Source organism: Atta colombica, unplaced genomic scaffold (genome assembly GCF_001594045.1).
Source record: "Atta colombica isolate Treedump-2 unplaced genomic scaffold, Acol1.0 scaffold47, whole genome shotgun sequence".
Classification (NCBI taxonomy): domain Eukaryota; kingdom Metazoa; phylum Arthropoda; class Insecta; order Hymenoptera; family Formicidae; genus Atta; species Atta colombica.
In genome coordinates, this window is record NW_017259536.1 from 1,334,216 (window position 1) to 1,347,812 (window position 13,597).

General features: G+C 35.1%; 4 protein-coding genes across 4 annotated transcripts in view; 2 read left to right on the plus strand and 2 right to left on the minus strand.

Annotated features, from left to right (window-relative positions):
* Positions 1–472, plus strand: part of LOC108691538 (spore wall protein 2-like) — a 1,751-nt gene extending 1,279 nt beyond the window's left edge. Inside the window, exon 3 of the mRNA XM_018199317.1 lies at positions 68–472. Within this exon, the coding sequence (XP_018054806.1) occupies positions 68–309 (242 nt within the window). The 3' untranslated portion in view covers positions 310–472. The remainder of the gene's footprint in view (positions 1–67) is intronic.
* A 5,141-nt stretch (positions 473–5,613) lies between these two features.
* On the plus strand, positions 5,614–6,550 carry LOC108691598 (histidine-rich glycoprotein-like). The gene has a single exon (XM_018199426.1). It carries the CDS (start codon positions 5,622–5,624, stop codon positions 6,471–6,473), a length of 852 nt encoding a protein of 283 aa, XP_018054915.1. The 5' UTR covers positions 5,614–5,621; the 3' UTR covers positions 6,474–6,550.
* Positions 6,551–10,081: 3,531 nt separating this feature from the next.
* LOC108691599 (histidine-rich glycoprotein-like) lies at positions 10,082–11,017 on the minus strand. The gene has a single exon (XM_018199428.1). It carries the CDS (start codon positions 10,924–10,926, stop codon positions 10,159–10,161), a length of 768 nt encoding a protein of 255 aa, XP_018054917.1. The 5' UTR covers positions 10,927–11,017; the 3' UTR covers positions 10,082–10,158.
* Positions 11,018–12,242: 1,225 nt separating this feature from the next.
* Positions 12,243–13,208, minus strand: LOC108691597 (histidine-rich glycoprotein-like). Its single transcript, XM_018199425.1, has one exon. The coding sequence runs from the start codon at positions 13,206–13,208 to the stop codon at positions 12,306–12,308; it is 903 nt and encodes a 300-aa protein (XP_018054914.1). The 3' UTR covers positions 12,243–12,305.
* Between the last annotated feature and the right edge of the window lie 389 nt (positions 13,209–13,597).

The following is a 13,597-nucleotide window of genomic DNA, read 5'->3' on the forward strand; positions in this document are numbered from 1 at the left end:
CCAAAACACTTTAAAATAAATTGCGAATAAAGCGAAATTAGCGTTTAATGCGATATGAAAATTATAGGTACTATGATCGATACGGACTACGCCGCTGATGGGGGTGATCACAATGAAGGAAGCGAATATTCGCATTATACCGGAGGCGACGATGGAGATCATTATAGTAGCCATTACACAGAGAAAGAACCGGAATCCTACAGCCACAACGAAAATTATTCCTCTGGAGATGGTGACGAGGAATCTTACGAGAAGCATAGCTCTTACAGCTCTGATGGAGAAGAGGAAGAAGAAGGGGATCATTATTAATTTTATCAGTGTATATCATTTTAATGTCAAATGTTCAATCCTAATTGGAGCATCTTCTTTTTAATTTCAACCGCAACCTGTTATTATAAATATTAATGTTGTCCGCAACTCGTAACCGCAACCTGTTATCATAAATATAAAACGCGCGTCATCATTGAAATTATCAAAAATAATAGTGCATATTTTTTTTCGTATGCGTAAATACATTTTTAATAAAAGTGATGTACTCGCCCGCACGCAAACGCACATATACATCGTTACAAGCGATTAATACTTACTTTGCAACTAAATTTGTAATATAGATCGATCGTAATAGTAATTTATGTTTAATAACCAATAAAATATTATCGTCAATATATGTGTTAATTTCACTTGGTTATTAACTTTGAACTTTTTGTGCCATCTACATAATTGCAATAAGCACTATTTATTCATGATTGATGCAAATATGTGTACACAAATGATTTTTCAACATCTTTAATTAAAGGATGTGAAAATCTTTTGCATCGACGCGTCGCGTTAAAATAAAATGTGGAATAAAGCACACTGCCGGCCAAATTGAATGCTATATTAATATTATAACAGCTTTTCCATTATGAAATTTGCCTTTACGCTTTCGCGCTTGGATCGATCGCGAAAGTACGAGCGTACGCTTGAAATTACCGCCCGGCGAAACTTGTTACATTAGCAATGTCCGTGCATGATCGATTATCAACAGCTAATCCATTCTGGGGTACATTTCGCGTTGCATGCAAATAGTTCGTTCTCACGGTATGGATGGATACGTATCTATTCGTCGAAACATTAATCCATTAAGTGGTTCGTTTCTTCATCAAAATCCAATGTATATTCCAACATGTATGTGTAATTAAAGATGTGTAGGAATAAGTATGCACGTTTTGTGCAAAATAAATGTCACTGATATAATTAAACTTTAAAGAATGGAAATATGATGGAAGAGGAGAATAAGAATTTTTCTTTCTCGTAAAGAAGAAATAAAGTTACGACTTAATACCACAGTAGCCGACACGTCATTTATTCTTCGAGTTAACGCGATTCAGCTTTTATACATGTCATACGACATTCACTTAGGTAGATAAAGTATTTAATTTGAATAAATTACGCTGCATTCTAACGTTTATTACGTGCACTAGCTACACCAACTAATCAAATTATCGTTTAATCTCTCCGCGTAAATGTACGAATGTAGTTTGGTTTGTTGCGGAGAGCAGATCTAATTTCTAATTTAACACCACCCGAGGGTCAGAAGCAATAACTTGTTCTCTGTCTTTGTCAAGCTTCGAATCAGTACGCTTTTGATTGTATAATTTGCGCAAAAAGCAAATAGGTTTTCGAATCTATTTCACCACTGATTACAGATACAATTTAATTACACGTTTAATAGTGAAGGCTTAAAACTATATTAGATTGCAGATATTGTTATTTGGTTGGTAAACAATAGACACGGTTAATCGCCAACGAAATATATTTTTAGCTAATAGAAGACAAATACGATAAAAACATGAGTGTTTGTTAAAAAGTACTTTCACGCAAGAATGTCTCTCGTATTTTAAATCTGGTTATTGGTATAGGTAACATTTACGAGCGGCTTGCATTTTGCAATTATTTATAATGAGGAAACTTTCCAGATGGTTACTCATCTCCGAGCGGAAAATCAGTTTGTTAATTGTGCGAGATAATTATCGTTAAATGCTGCACATGACAAAGAAATATTTTGTTGTCATCGCTTCCCTCAACCATTTTCCAGAGCCTATGCGCAATCTAATATATCAAATAATTCAAAGATTTAACTTTCAATAAATAATAATTTTACACTTTTTCACTATCACGTTTCACAAGATTATCGTTAAAAAAAAAGTGAAAACAATATGAAATCTGTGCGAAATTGTTCTTTGTTTTTCGAAAGTGGGATTTTTAAGTCATAACAAAATTCGCACAAAAATATAAAAATTTTTATTATTTAAAATTCAATATCTAGATATCTGGATATGTGCATTGAAAGGTGCTTTAAAACAATTTTGTTGATTATATAGTATCGTCTTTATATTGTACATATATTGTACGTATATTTAATTAAAAGTAAAGGAGAAAAAATATATATATATATTTATTCTATCATTATCGAGTTAAAAAGACATGCCATTATTGAACAAATAATCGGCTTATTCATATTCAAAATGGTAAATGCAAACAATTAATATATTATTTGATGTTCTGATCAATAGATATTAAGGTACGCATCGCTCTGCTGGTTTATTTTATTTAAATATTTCGTTGCAATATGTCCCGATTATCGCATGCAGTGAAAAAGAGAATATCACAATGGTGGATCAGCTGAAAATATCAACTGTTTGCTTGCATAAATGAGTTTAAAAGGCGAACAAAGCGAGAGGGAACTCAAATTAGAGACTATCACTGTCAGTTTTCTCGCGGCGATCGTCGGAAAAGCTTGCTCGAATAGAGCTCTTGAATAGTAGCTATGTCGGGATGGTCTCTCCGGGTTTAAATTAGAAAACAATTTCATTAGCAGCCCAGAAGCTAGCGCGAGGTCCTTTTGTTCGCGTCGGTGTATAACCCGACGGTTTTATTCAACATGCGAGAATGCATCGAGAGTAATGCGAGGAACGGAGAAGGAAGAAAGGAAGAAGGAAAGATGGTGCGAGGGTAAGACTTGAATGTGAGAGACAGTTCAGTCGTTGGATTGGAAGAGTCCGGACTAACGGTTCCATCAACTGATTGCACACCTCACAACTTAGCGACGCGGAGTAGACGATGTCTGCGGTATTCGCTATTTCTTTCATTATGAACAAAATCAACAAAAAAAAAACTTATCCAACTTATGTACTTTAATGGCATTATCTCGAACGAGAGTTTTCAAAAGTTCTCTATTTTTTGTGATTTTTCCGTTTTTGTTATATTTCTAAAATAAGAAAGACCTGCAAATAATAATTTTCGTCTTTTATAATACTAGAATTAATATTAGTGTAAAGATTATAATCAAAATGCACCGCTCACATGTCAGATTTAATGATATGGTTGAGTTTCTAATTATGAAAATTATACCTGGAAAGTTTTCAAGTCCTGAGACTATTAACATTCCTCGGGAACGCGCAACCGAGCGAGAATAAAATACTTGATGAATCAACGAGATATCAACGCTTTTCTGTAAAAATTTCAGGGAGATTTGAAATAAAGTCGTGCGCTGAGCTCATTGACCAAACAAAGAGGCGAATGATTTGGATGGTCCGACGCCGCCTCGGATCTGCTTACAAAACAATCTTTCCATTTGAGTCGAATGCTACCTAATCTAATCTCCGTTACGACACTGAGTCGAAATCGAACTTGGCAGAATCCCTAGTCTCTGTCTGAAGGATTCTCGAAACTGGGCAATAACCAATCTTTATCTTGATTATACAGCGCCAACACGGCGAAAGCCAATCTCGAATCGAAAGTGGTTGCCAAGTAAGATCGTAAAGAATCAGAATCTATCGAGTAGTATTTCAGTCTGCAAAATCGGGGTCTGCAGTATCAGGCCGATACTTTGGATTTGCAATGGAAATCAATCGATACTATCGCGATTTTCCACTTTTTATTACCATATACATCATAATCCCTGTTGTTTGTTTATTTCGTTCTGACGGAATTAAAAATTTATAATGATATCAAATTATCAGTTACAAATTTTAAGATTTATTTTTTTGTTTGATAACATTTACAGACGTTCTGATTTTATTGAATAACTTCAAATATCGAGTTATGTCTTTTCATTGACACTAGAATCGGTGGATGATTAAGACCGCGGATGCCATTAGTTTTCCTTAGTTTTCAATGGATTTCGAGATCATCTAATAAAACTGTCAGGGTTGCCAGAATAAATGGGTCAACAGTTAGCAAAACGATCCGCGCAACGAACGCCATACGTGATATACGCGTCGCCGATGTCTGTAAAACTTAATAAATTGTTTTTGGTTTATGACGTTATAAATGGCGCTGTGTTTACGAGAGGCGAATTTATGTCACAGGTGATAGAATTAATGATAAAATTAGACAGCTTATCGATGAGCTAGCGAACGCGACGACGCGCACATGCTGTGATAACAAAACGCTTCTAGGGCATTCAGCGCGACATATGCATATCCTGTATTTGTACGTCATGACGTTAATTAAAATGATTGCGCGAGCATCTGGTAGGGTACTTAACTTCAAATATCGATTGAGGTCACCATTGCTACGTGAGGTGTTGATCGGAGTACATGTGTCGGACAACAGGATGCCACTTTGGCGGGATTTAAAATAGATATTCGGCCATTCACGATTGGGTTTTTACATTTCATATATTAATTAACCACTATGTCAAAAAATCAAAACACAGTAACGTTTTATCATTTGGACATACTTTAACATATAAATATTAGAATAGAATATATAGATATAAATTGAATTTATATTTTTACTTAAAAAGAAGAAATTTCTTATTTTCACAAAGTTTGTTAGATAAATATTTTAACATCAACGATTATTACTTAAATGAGATATTGAAATATTTATTTAACAAACATTGTGAAAATAAGAAATTTCTTTTTCTTTTTAAGTAAGTAAAAATATAAATTCAATTTATCTATTTTATCTATTTTATATTCTAATATGTACATAAAAGTACGTCAAACGCAAAGTGTTGATTGCAAGTGGATAAAGGAACAGATCGATACGAAGACGATAATGCGATTTGTTGCGGTCTAGAAATTTCCGTGATTATTGTTCCTGCGGCAGACCGATGCTCGCGGAAAAAGTGGTAATGGAAAGTTCTTCCTGACGCCGGATTCAACTTTTTGCGGAAACAATGCGTTCACGCAGTGTATCGCGATACGATTAATCAAATAAAAATTTACATTGTCCGGAACAATCGGTGGAAACTCATAATTTTGTAAATATTATATTCAGAGAAACATTAACGAGTCAATTTGTTATGTCACATTGCAAGCAAGAAATGAGATCCAACTTGATGAATAATATTTTAACATCCGATTGAACGCTGTAAGATAGCACAACGGAATATTCTAGTAGAATAAACGTAATGTGCGGCGATGCGAGAAAGTGTGAAACTGTGTGCCTCCCCACCGTATCAACGGAGATTGGAATGAAATTTAGGAATATTTGCGGTCGTGCGGATGAAAGTGGACTCGGCGGAAACATACGGCCGCGCCGTGACGGAAGTAGCTGGACCATCGATATTTAAGTGTCAACCGTAGTAACATCGGCCATCAGTTCGATCGAAACCGAGTGCGATCGAGATGGTGCGAGGTACGATGCTATTTCTGTCATTCATTGCAATATGTTCGCTCACATTGCACACGACGTGTCATGCCCGAGATTTGGCCAATGCGAAATCGCGCATCAGTCGACGCAATGTACAAGAGAACGATGACCACCATGTAGGTCATTTAGAACCTGCCGCAGAATCATCCTCGATTGCAAAAATAGACGAAACCGATCTTGAGACAGCAGCGACCAAACATAAGGGTCATCATCACGAATCCGGAGGTGGTCACAAACATGAATCTCATCATCACGAAGATCACGGTGGAAAAAGTGAAAAGGGGTATAAGAGCCATCATCATCATGACAAAGGTGACAGTGGTAAGCACGATGAGGAGCATCATGCCGGTCATCACGAGGAACACGGAGGCAAGAAGAAGGGCCATCATGATGAGCACGAGAAATATGGTGAGCATCACGAAGACGAGAAGGGTCATAAAGGTGGAAAGTTCGGTGAAAAAAAGGGCCACAAAAAGGGTCATAAAACCAAAGGTTATCACAACAAATTCCATAAGGATGAATTTCATAAAGAACATAAGTTTTACGATGATTATCATAAGGGTGGGCATCATGAGAAGCACGGCGATTTCCACGGTCATCATGAGAAAAAGGAAGGCCAGCATAAGAAGGGAGGTCATCATCATTCCGGTTATCATGAAGATCATCACGGCAAGAAGGGCCATCATGACAAAGGTCATCACGATGAGGAACATAAAGGTCATCATGGTAAACACGGCCACGAGGAGCACCATTCCCATCACGATGGATATGGCAAGAAAGGCGATCATCATTCCGGAAAGAAGTACGGCTATAAGAAGGGGCATTAGAGTTGTACGTTCAAATACGTATCAAAAAACGATTACTCGTTCTACTGTTACGGCTTATGTACCTGCTCCGGACCAAGTCACGCGACCAAGTCGCGCGATTGTTGTATTTTGTACCATTCTTTATATAGAATAAACCTGCGAATACTAACACGCGCAAAAAAAAAATCGTTTGATTGCAATTCGTTGACTTTTCTTTCTCCTTTAAGTTCTTAATGGAACAAATAAGTTTCTCCTTCTCCTCCCCTCCCAGCCCATATTTGTCCCAGCAGCTACATTACAGTCAAGACGGCAACGTGATATTACGCCTTATCGATTCCTTACGATTTATTGCCGCCGTTTTTCTCAGCGTCCTTTTATCACTTCCCATCGGCAAACTAAAGTAATTTTGCTATTTCTTCTCGCCTTGTGCCTTCGCTTATTGACAAAGATAACAATTGCGCGTGAAAGAACACGTCATTGTTCTCAAATCATGTGAATAGAATTTTTACTCACACATAGTTACAGTTGCTCGAAGAAATAACGGAAAAATGGCTTATTATCGCGTTATTGTTGCGTATTATTATCATCAATTCGGCTAAAAAATTAAATTTGATTGAATATTTGTCTTGAAAATGATATATGGCCTGTCGACTTTTTCTGAAATATAAAACGACAGTTTGATTGGTTCAAGAAGGCATGAATTGATTTACTATATATACAATAAAAGTATTTTTCAGCACCTGATCTCTATTGTCGGGCAAGAATAATATATATAGTAATTTTGCAGTATGAATTTTAATGTCACATATAGCACAGATCATTAATGTACCAATAATTGAGGTTAATCGATTGGCCAGCTGATTGAATTGATTACCGGATATTAATGGGCCACAGAAACGCGCGTTGCGAGTTGACACGGTTAAATTTGTAGATAAATACCGCATATGCCTACATGTTGTAGCATGCTCATGTAATGATATGCAACATAATATTATGCTGTCCATTGTAAAACAAAATGAAAATATGCTCAAAATGAAAATATGCTTTTATAATAAATGATATCAATACTACATGGTATTAAAAAACAGAGTTAAATCGTATCATCTATAATTATAATATGAATTTAGTTCAAATTCTTTATATGATTAATTTCTTTCGAGATCGAATTAAAGCATTTTATAGTCAATTATTTTCCTAAAGAACAATATTGATGTTAGTTTTGCACAATTAACTTTCTATAGACTTATTTAGTTAAATATCTCGATATTCAGTATTTTTACCAAATAAAAATGTCATTGAAAAAAATAAACTAAAAATTGAATCGAAGGTAAACGGAACTTTTCAATCAAGGTTTCATTGCTTTTATTTGATATTCCACATAAATAAATTAAAACATTTACTATCTCTGGTAGTATAATGTTTCAATTATAAATATATTTGATTATATCTTGATTTTTATTTTTCTTATACTGTCACATTATTATGATTTGATCAGCCGAATGCGTGCCGTCGAAAACATATAATCACTTAATGTAAATTGCTGATACCTTCTGCAATGCGTATACATAATCAGCGCTCATTATTCGTTGATTAATTAACGATGATATTAGATATGTTATTTAAATCCATCTATGTTATGTATATAATTTATAAGTCTGGTTATTAATTGTTTGTGGATAATAAAAATTAAATCTCCAATAACCATCGCAATTTTTTTTTATTAAATAAAAATGTCAATCTGATATCTTTGAAAATAAAAATGTCATTGAAAAAGGTAAACTAAAAAACTGATTCAAATTGAATCGAAAGTAAACAGAACTTTTTAATCGATTTTTCATTGCTTTTATTTGATGCCTCACGAAAATATGTAGAATACTTACTATTTTTCTCTAGTAGTTTGCTTTGATTATGAACATATTTGATTATATTGGTTTTAGCATAATACAATAAATATGCCAACAAGATGAGCTTAATCCAAATATTTAATTTAGTAGCTTACGTCAAAGGATTTCTTGCGCAGCCTCATGATGCAATTTTCATTATACGACTGTAGCAGGTAGATCATTTATTATTCGAAGAGTTGCTTCAACTTTGTGAAAATTTTATCAAAGGTACGGAAGAGTTTATTTAACCAGTTTTCAGCAACGTTTTATTAAAGAACTCTTGTTTTCTTGTTGCGTTTATTCTTAAAAAATAATAACTTATTATTCTATTTGTCGCACAGGCAAAACATGCGACATAATAATGTAAATTTTGTTCCGCAAAAAGTAACGATTATTTTTCTTTTCGTTAAAAGCTTCTAGTCTGGGACAACAATTGGTGGGAATGCAATGCAAATGCCACGTGTTCCCAAGTATTCATTAATTTGGTTAAATGGCGCGATTATTTTGGCTTCATGAAAGCATGCGAAATCGCAATACAACCGCGGTGGTGCGTACTTCTTTGAGCTCATGCGTTTCACGCTTTTCTTTTTTTTTTCTTTTTCATTCCGTACCGGAGCCACTTCAATTACATTAATTAAACCACCCACACGTACACGCATTACAAGCGAAACAATAGCAGACCTTTTCGACGGCCGCCGGAATTGTCACAGGGCGGAGCATTTCAAGTAGATTCGTTGCCGCGCACATGCAATCTCCGGCGGAGAATGGGCTCGCACAACCCTGAACACTCACTACATCGTACGTGGCAGTAAAGAAGTGCATAAAGTCTCGTTAATCCGTGCTCGGCGTACTGGAATTCAATTCGGACGAACGCCATGGAAGTGGCGATCTCATTTGCTGCAGGGTGGGATCGTTAATCAAATTCGCGGTGCGATGAATACGATAGTAGGCTCCTGTGAGTTTTTGCCCCGCCTGTTTTTACAAACGAACGACGCATATGCAACGCGGTGGAAAGTGCAGTAGTCCAGCATCGTTATCTTGCAAAGCAGATTGAGAATGCGCTAATGACAAATATTAATTGAAAATTATAGAATGCTTTTTACGTATACCTTATATAAGATTTTCACGCGTATGACAATAACAATTCTAGTTTCTTTTTAATTAAATTCTATTTTAGAAATGGACATTCTAGACGAGTTATAGGATACCCTCGACAGTGTTTACTGAACTAAATATTAATACGTACTACCACGGGAATACGTTTTATTTACCGCTGCCCGATAATGCGTTATAACCAACGGCAAATTTAATGCTGTTTATTAATATTGGAATTTGATAAATAGCTGGAGCGTAGGAATTTTTATTAAAAGCGAAGATCCCAAGCACGCTGATAATTTACGGTACTCGTAATTTGCCGATCAATAACGCATATATCTATTCAATTAAGAAAGTACGTTTTTGGCAATTTGATAATTATTGCACAGAACGCTTTAATATTAAAGAAATCTAAGTAGGTAATAGCAATTTTTAAGCTTCATATAATAATTATGGATTTCTTTAACTATTTGCTCTATTGAAGTAGAATCTTGTAACTATAGATATTATATATACGTATCACACGTGTAATGCGTGAAATTGCGTGCAATATAAAAAAGATGTGTTAAATATATTATTTTATTTCAACAACGTATACACAATTAACAATTAACAGATATATTACTGGATTATTATATAATATGAGGGATAATGTGGGTAATAGGAATGAGAAAGAGTAACAGAATCCAATTCAAAAGCAGCTGGTGGTATCTCTTGAGTAACAAGGTTTAATGTCCCTTCTTGTATTCCCATTTCTTATGATCTTCGTGTCCACCCTTCTTGCCATGATGATGATGATGGTGATGATGCTCATGATGATCGTGGTGACCTTTGTGTCCCTTATGATCATGATGATGATGGCCTTTCTCGTGATGACCTTTCTTACCATGATGTCCCTCATGATGATGATGATCATGATGTCCTTTCTTAAAGTGACCACCCTTCTTATGTCCATGTTCGTGATGATGTCCACCGTGTTCGTCATGGTGACCATGATCGTGATGTTCGTCGAAGAATTCCTTATCCTTCTTGTATTCATCCTTCTTGTTTACTTCATGATGGCCATGAGTACTGTGGCCTTTGCCATAGTGGCCTTTCTCATGGAACTTATGACCCTTCTCCCCCTTTTCACCATGATGATGTTCATGATGATGACCATCGTCATGATGATGATGCTTCTTATGTCCTCCGTGCTCGTCATGATGCCCATGATGATGCTCTTTGTGATGATGTCCTTTTTCACCTTTTCCGTGATGATGGTGGTGCTTATAATCTTTGTGACCATGATCGCCATGTTCATGATGATGACCGGAATGATGCTCCTCCCCGCCGCCATGTTCATGATGATGACCATGATGACCATGATGACTGGCTGCTACCTGAAGATCGTTGTAATCATTCCTGGTAATTTCACGTGCAGTGGTCACGCAATTAGTGGCAATATAAATTGTTACAAAAATTGTTATTAGTGGCAATACACGACGTAATGAAAACATGATAACAATTGTTTTGTAAATACTCAATCTATTAGTCACATTAATAATTGTCTTAGCGACTAGTCTCTTAATAAAGCGTCTAAGCGCTTTCTAGCAATGCAAGCTATATGATGTAGCGATTCGTGGGGTGTTATTTATATTGCGATTCTGGTGCAGTGAGCCATCAAATTTTGTAAGAAAAAGTATATATTTTTATAAATAAAAGATGAGAGGGGGAGTTCCATTTCATTTCCTCCGTTGCGGTAAGTTATATGAAGTCTGTTCTATTTTGTAATTTACCACTTGTTTAAAGTTATATAAATGGAATTACGTGATACTGATTAAACTTCCTTTATTGATTTTCAATAGTTCGCTGAACCTACGGTAGAAAGTTACACTGTGTCAATATTGTCTTTTATTGTATAAATTTAAAACTAAATATAAAAAATGAAAATAAATATGTCTATTAAAACAGTTATGAGAGAATTTTTATTCTTATAATTTAATCCAGATTTATACGTCTATTGTAGTCAACAGAATATGGGTTATCATATATCATTTTATACATCTCTATAAATTATTAAAAAATGTTTTAACGATTTTATAGGTTTTAATTTTCAGTGCACGGAAAAACTTAACATTACATTATTAATATTCCATTAATTCTTTCAAAATATTCACATTTAATTAAATATTCAAATTTAAATTTGATATAAAAGATAACATTGATATAAATTCATGTAATATCTCCATAACATTAGTTAAGATCAGACACATAGTTAAGACTAGATGTTGCGTGCATTAATAAGATTTTTTCAGAATGTTAAAATGTCTTAATGTTTCATGCTTATCTATGTGTTTATCCTATCTCCTAGTCATATATTTATTTAAAGAAAAAGTTATACGATAAACTAAAGTTATTCGATAAACTTTTAATTCTTTAATATGTGCATTAGATAATATTCAATTTTTTTAAATGTAAAAACATCAATAAAAATATCGCATAATATAATAAATATGTAGGACATTTAGGTAAAGATTATAGATAGATATAAATAAATAATAAAATGCAGTTTGTATTCATGAGGCTTGTATATTAAAAGCACAATTTCATCATATCAATTTGATAACAGCTAAATACAATTGCGTGTTTTGATATAAGAAATAGTAAATATATTATTTTAGATGAATATTATAAACTTTCAGTTATGGATACGTATAGGGGTTATTAGAAGAAATAATGCATTCAGTTATGGTTGGTATAGGCATTTTAATTTTTCAATAACGAAGTAAATCCATTATTATTTGACATCTTAAAAATAATCAACGAAAGAACAATAAACAAATGGTACAACAATTTATTCTGTTTGTGTCGCACTAAATTGACAAGTTTTATATCGTTAATGATGATGATGGTGACCGTGGTGACCGTGATGGCCGTGATGACCGTGATGGCCGTGATGACCGTGATGACCATGATGGCCGTGATGGCCGTGATGGCCGTGATGGCCGTGATGGTCGCCATGGCCGCTCGAATAACCATGCTTTTTGCCGCCATGATGTTCATGCTTCTTTCCGTGATCTTCGTGGTGATGATGATGTTCTTCGTGACCATGTTTACCATGATGACCATGATGATCTTCATCATAATGCCCTTTATCATGGTGACCCTTCTTACCGTGGTGATCTTCATGATGACCAGAATGATGATGTCCGCCTTTCTTATGGTGACCTTCCTTGCCATGGTGATGTTCATGATGATCGCCATGTTTCTCATGATGGCCACCCTTATGATAATCATCGTAGAATTTATGTTCCTTGTGGAATTCATCTTTATGGGATTTGTGATGATAGCCATGAGTCTTTTCGCCCTTTTTATGACCCTTTCCATGACCAAACTTCGACTCTTTATGGCCGTGTTCATGCTCGTGATGATGACCGTGCTCGTCGTGTTCGTCGTGATGACCTTTCTTATGACCGCCATGCTCGTGATGATGACCCTCATGATGTTCCTTACCATGGTCTCCATGTTCTCCTTCTTCGTGATGATGATGTCCCTTATGACCTTTATGACCCTCTTCACCGTGTTCTCCATGGTGATGAGAATGATGCTCATGACCTCCACCATGTTCGTGATGATGGCCACCATGGTGATGGCCACCATGGTGATGGCCATGGTGATGAGTACCAGCTATCTCCAAATCTTCTTTTAAACTTCGGACATCTCGCGCCGAAGATATGGCAATGACCGTGCATATCACAGCCAATCCCAAAAACAAACATGAACCTACGTATTTAGCCATGTTGGAACTCTGTAGAACCAACAAGTGCAATTGACTGCCCAACAATCTTTAAAGCAAAGCTTATATACCTGCGGTTCCACCAATGCTTTGTACGTAATCACTTTCGTTCCTTCGCTCTTGTTCGAACACAATACAGCATTCGTATTTCGTAAAACATTTGTTCGTACTATATATTATTGCTTGAATGCGCTGTTAGTTATATATAGAACTATTGTCAATCGTAAGTTACTTAATAAACTTGATATGAAATAGAAAAATAAAAAAGAGAGAAAAAAGAGAGGAAAAATTAAACAATATGCAATTATGTCATTATTACGTCATTTATACATTAAAATTACATCAAAACTTGTTAAAAAATATTAAGCAAATTGCAACATGCGTGTAATATA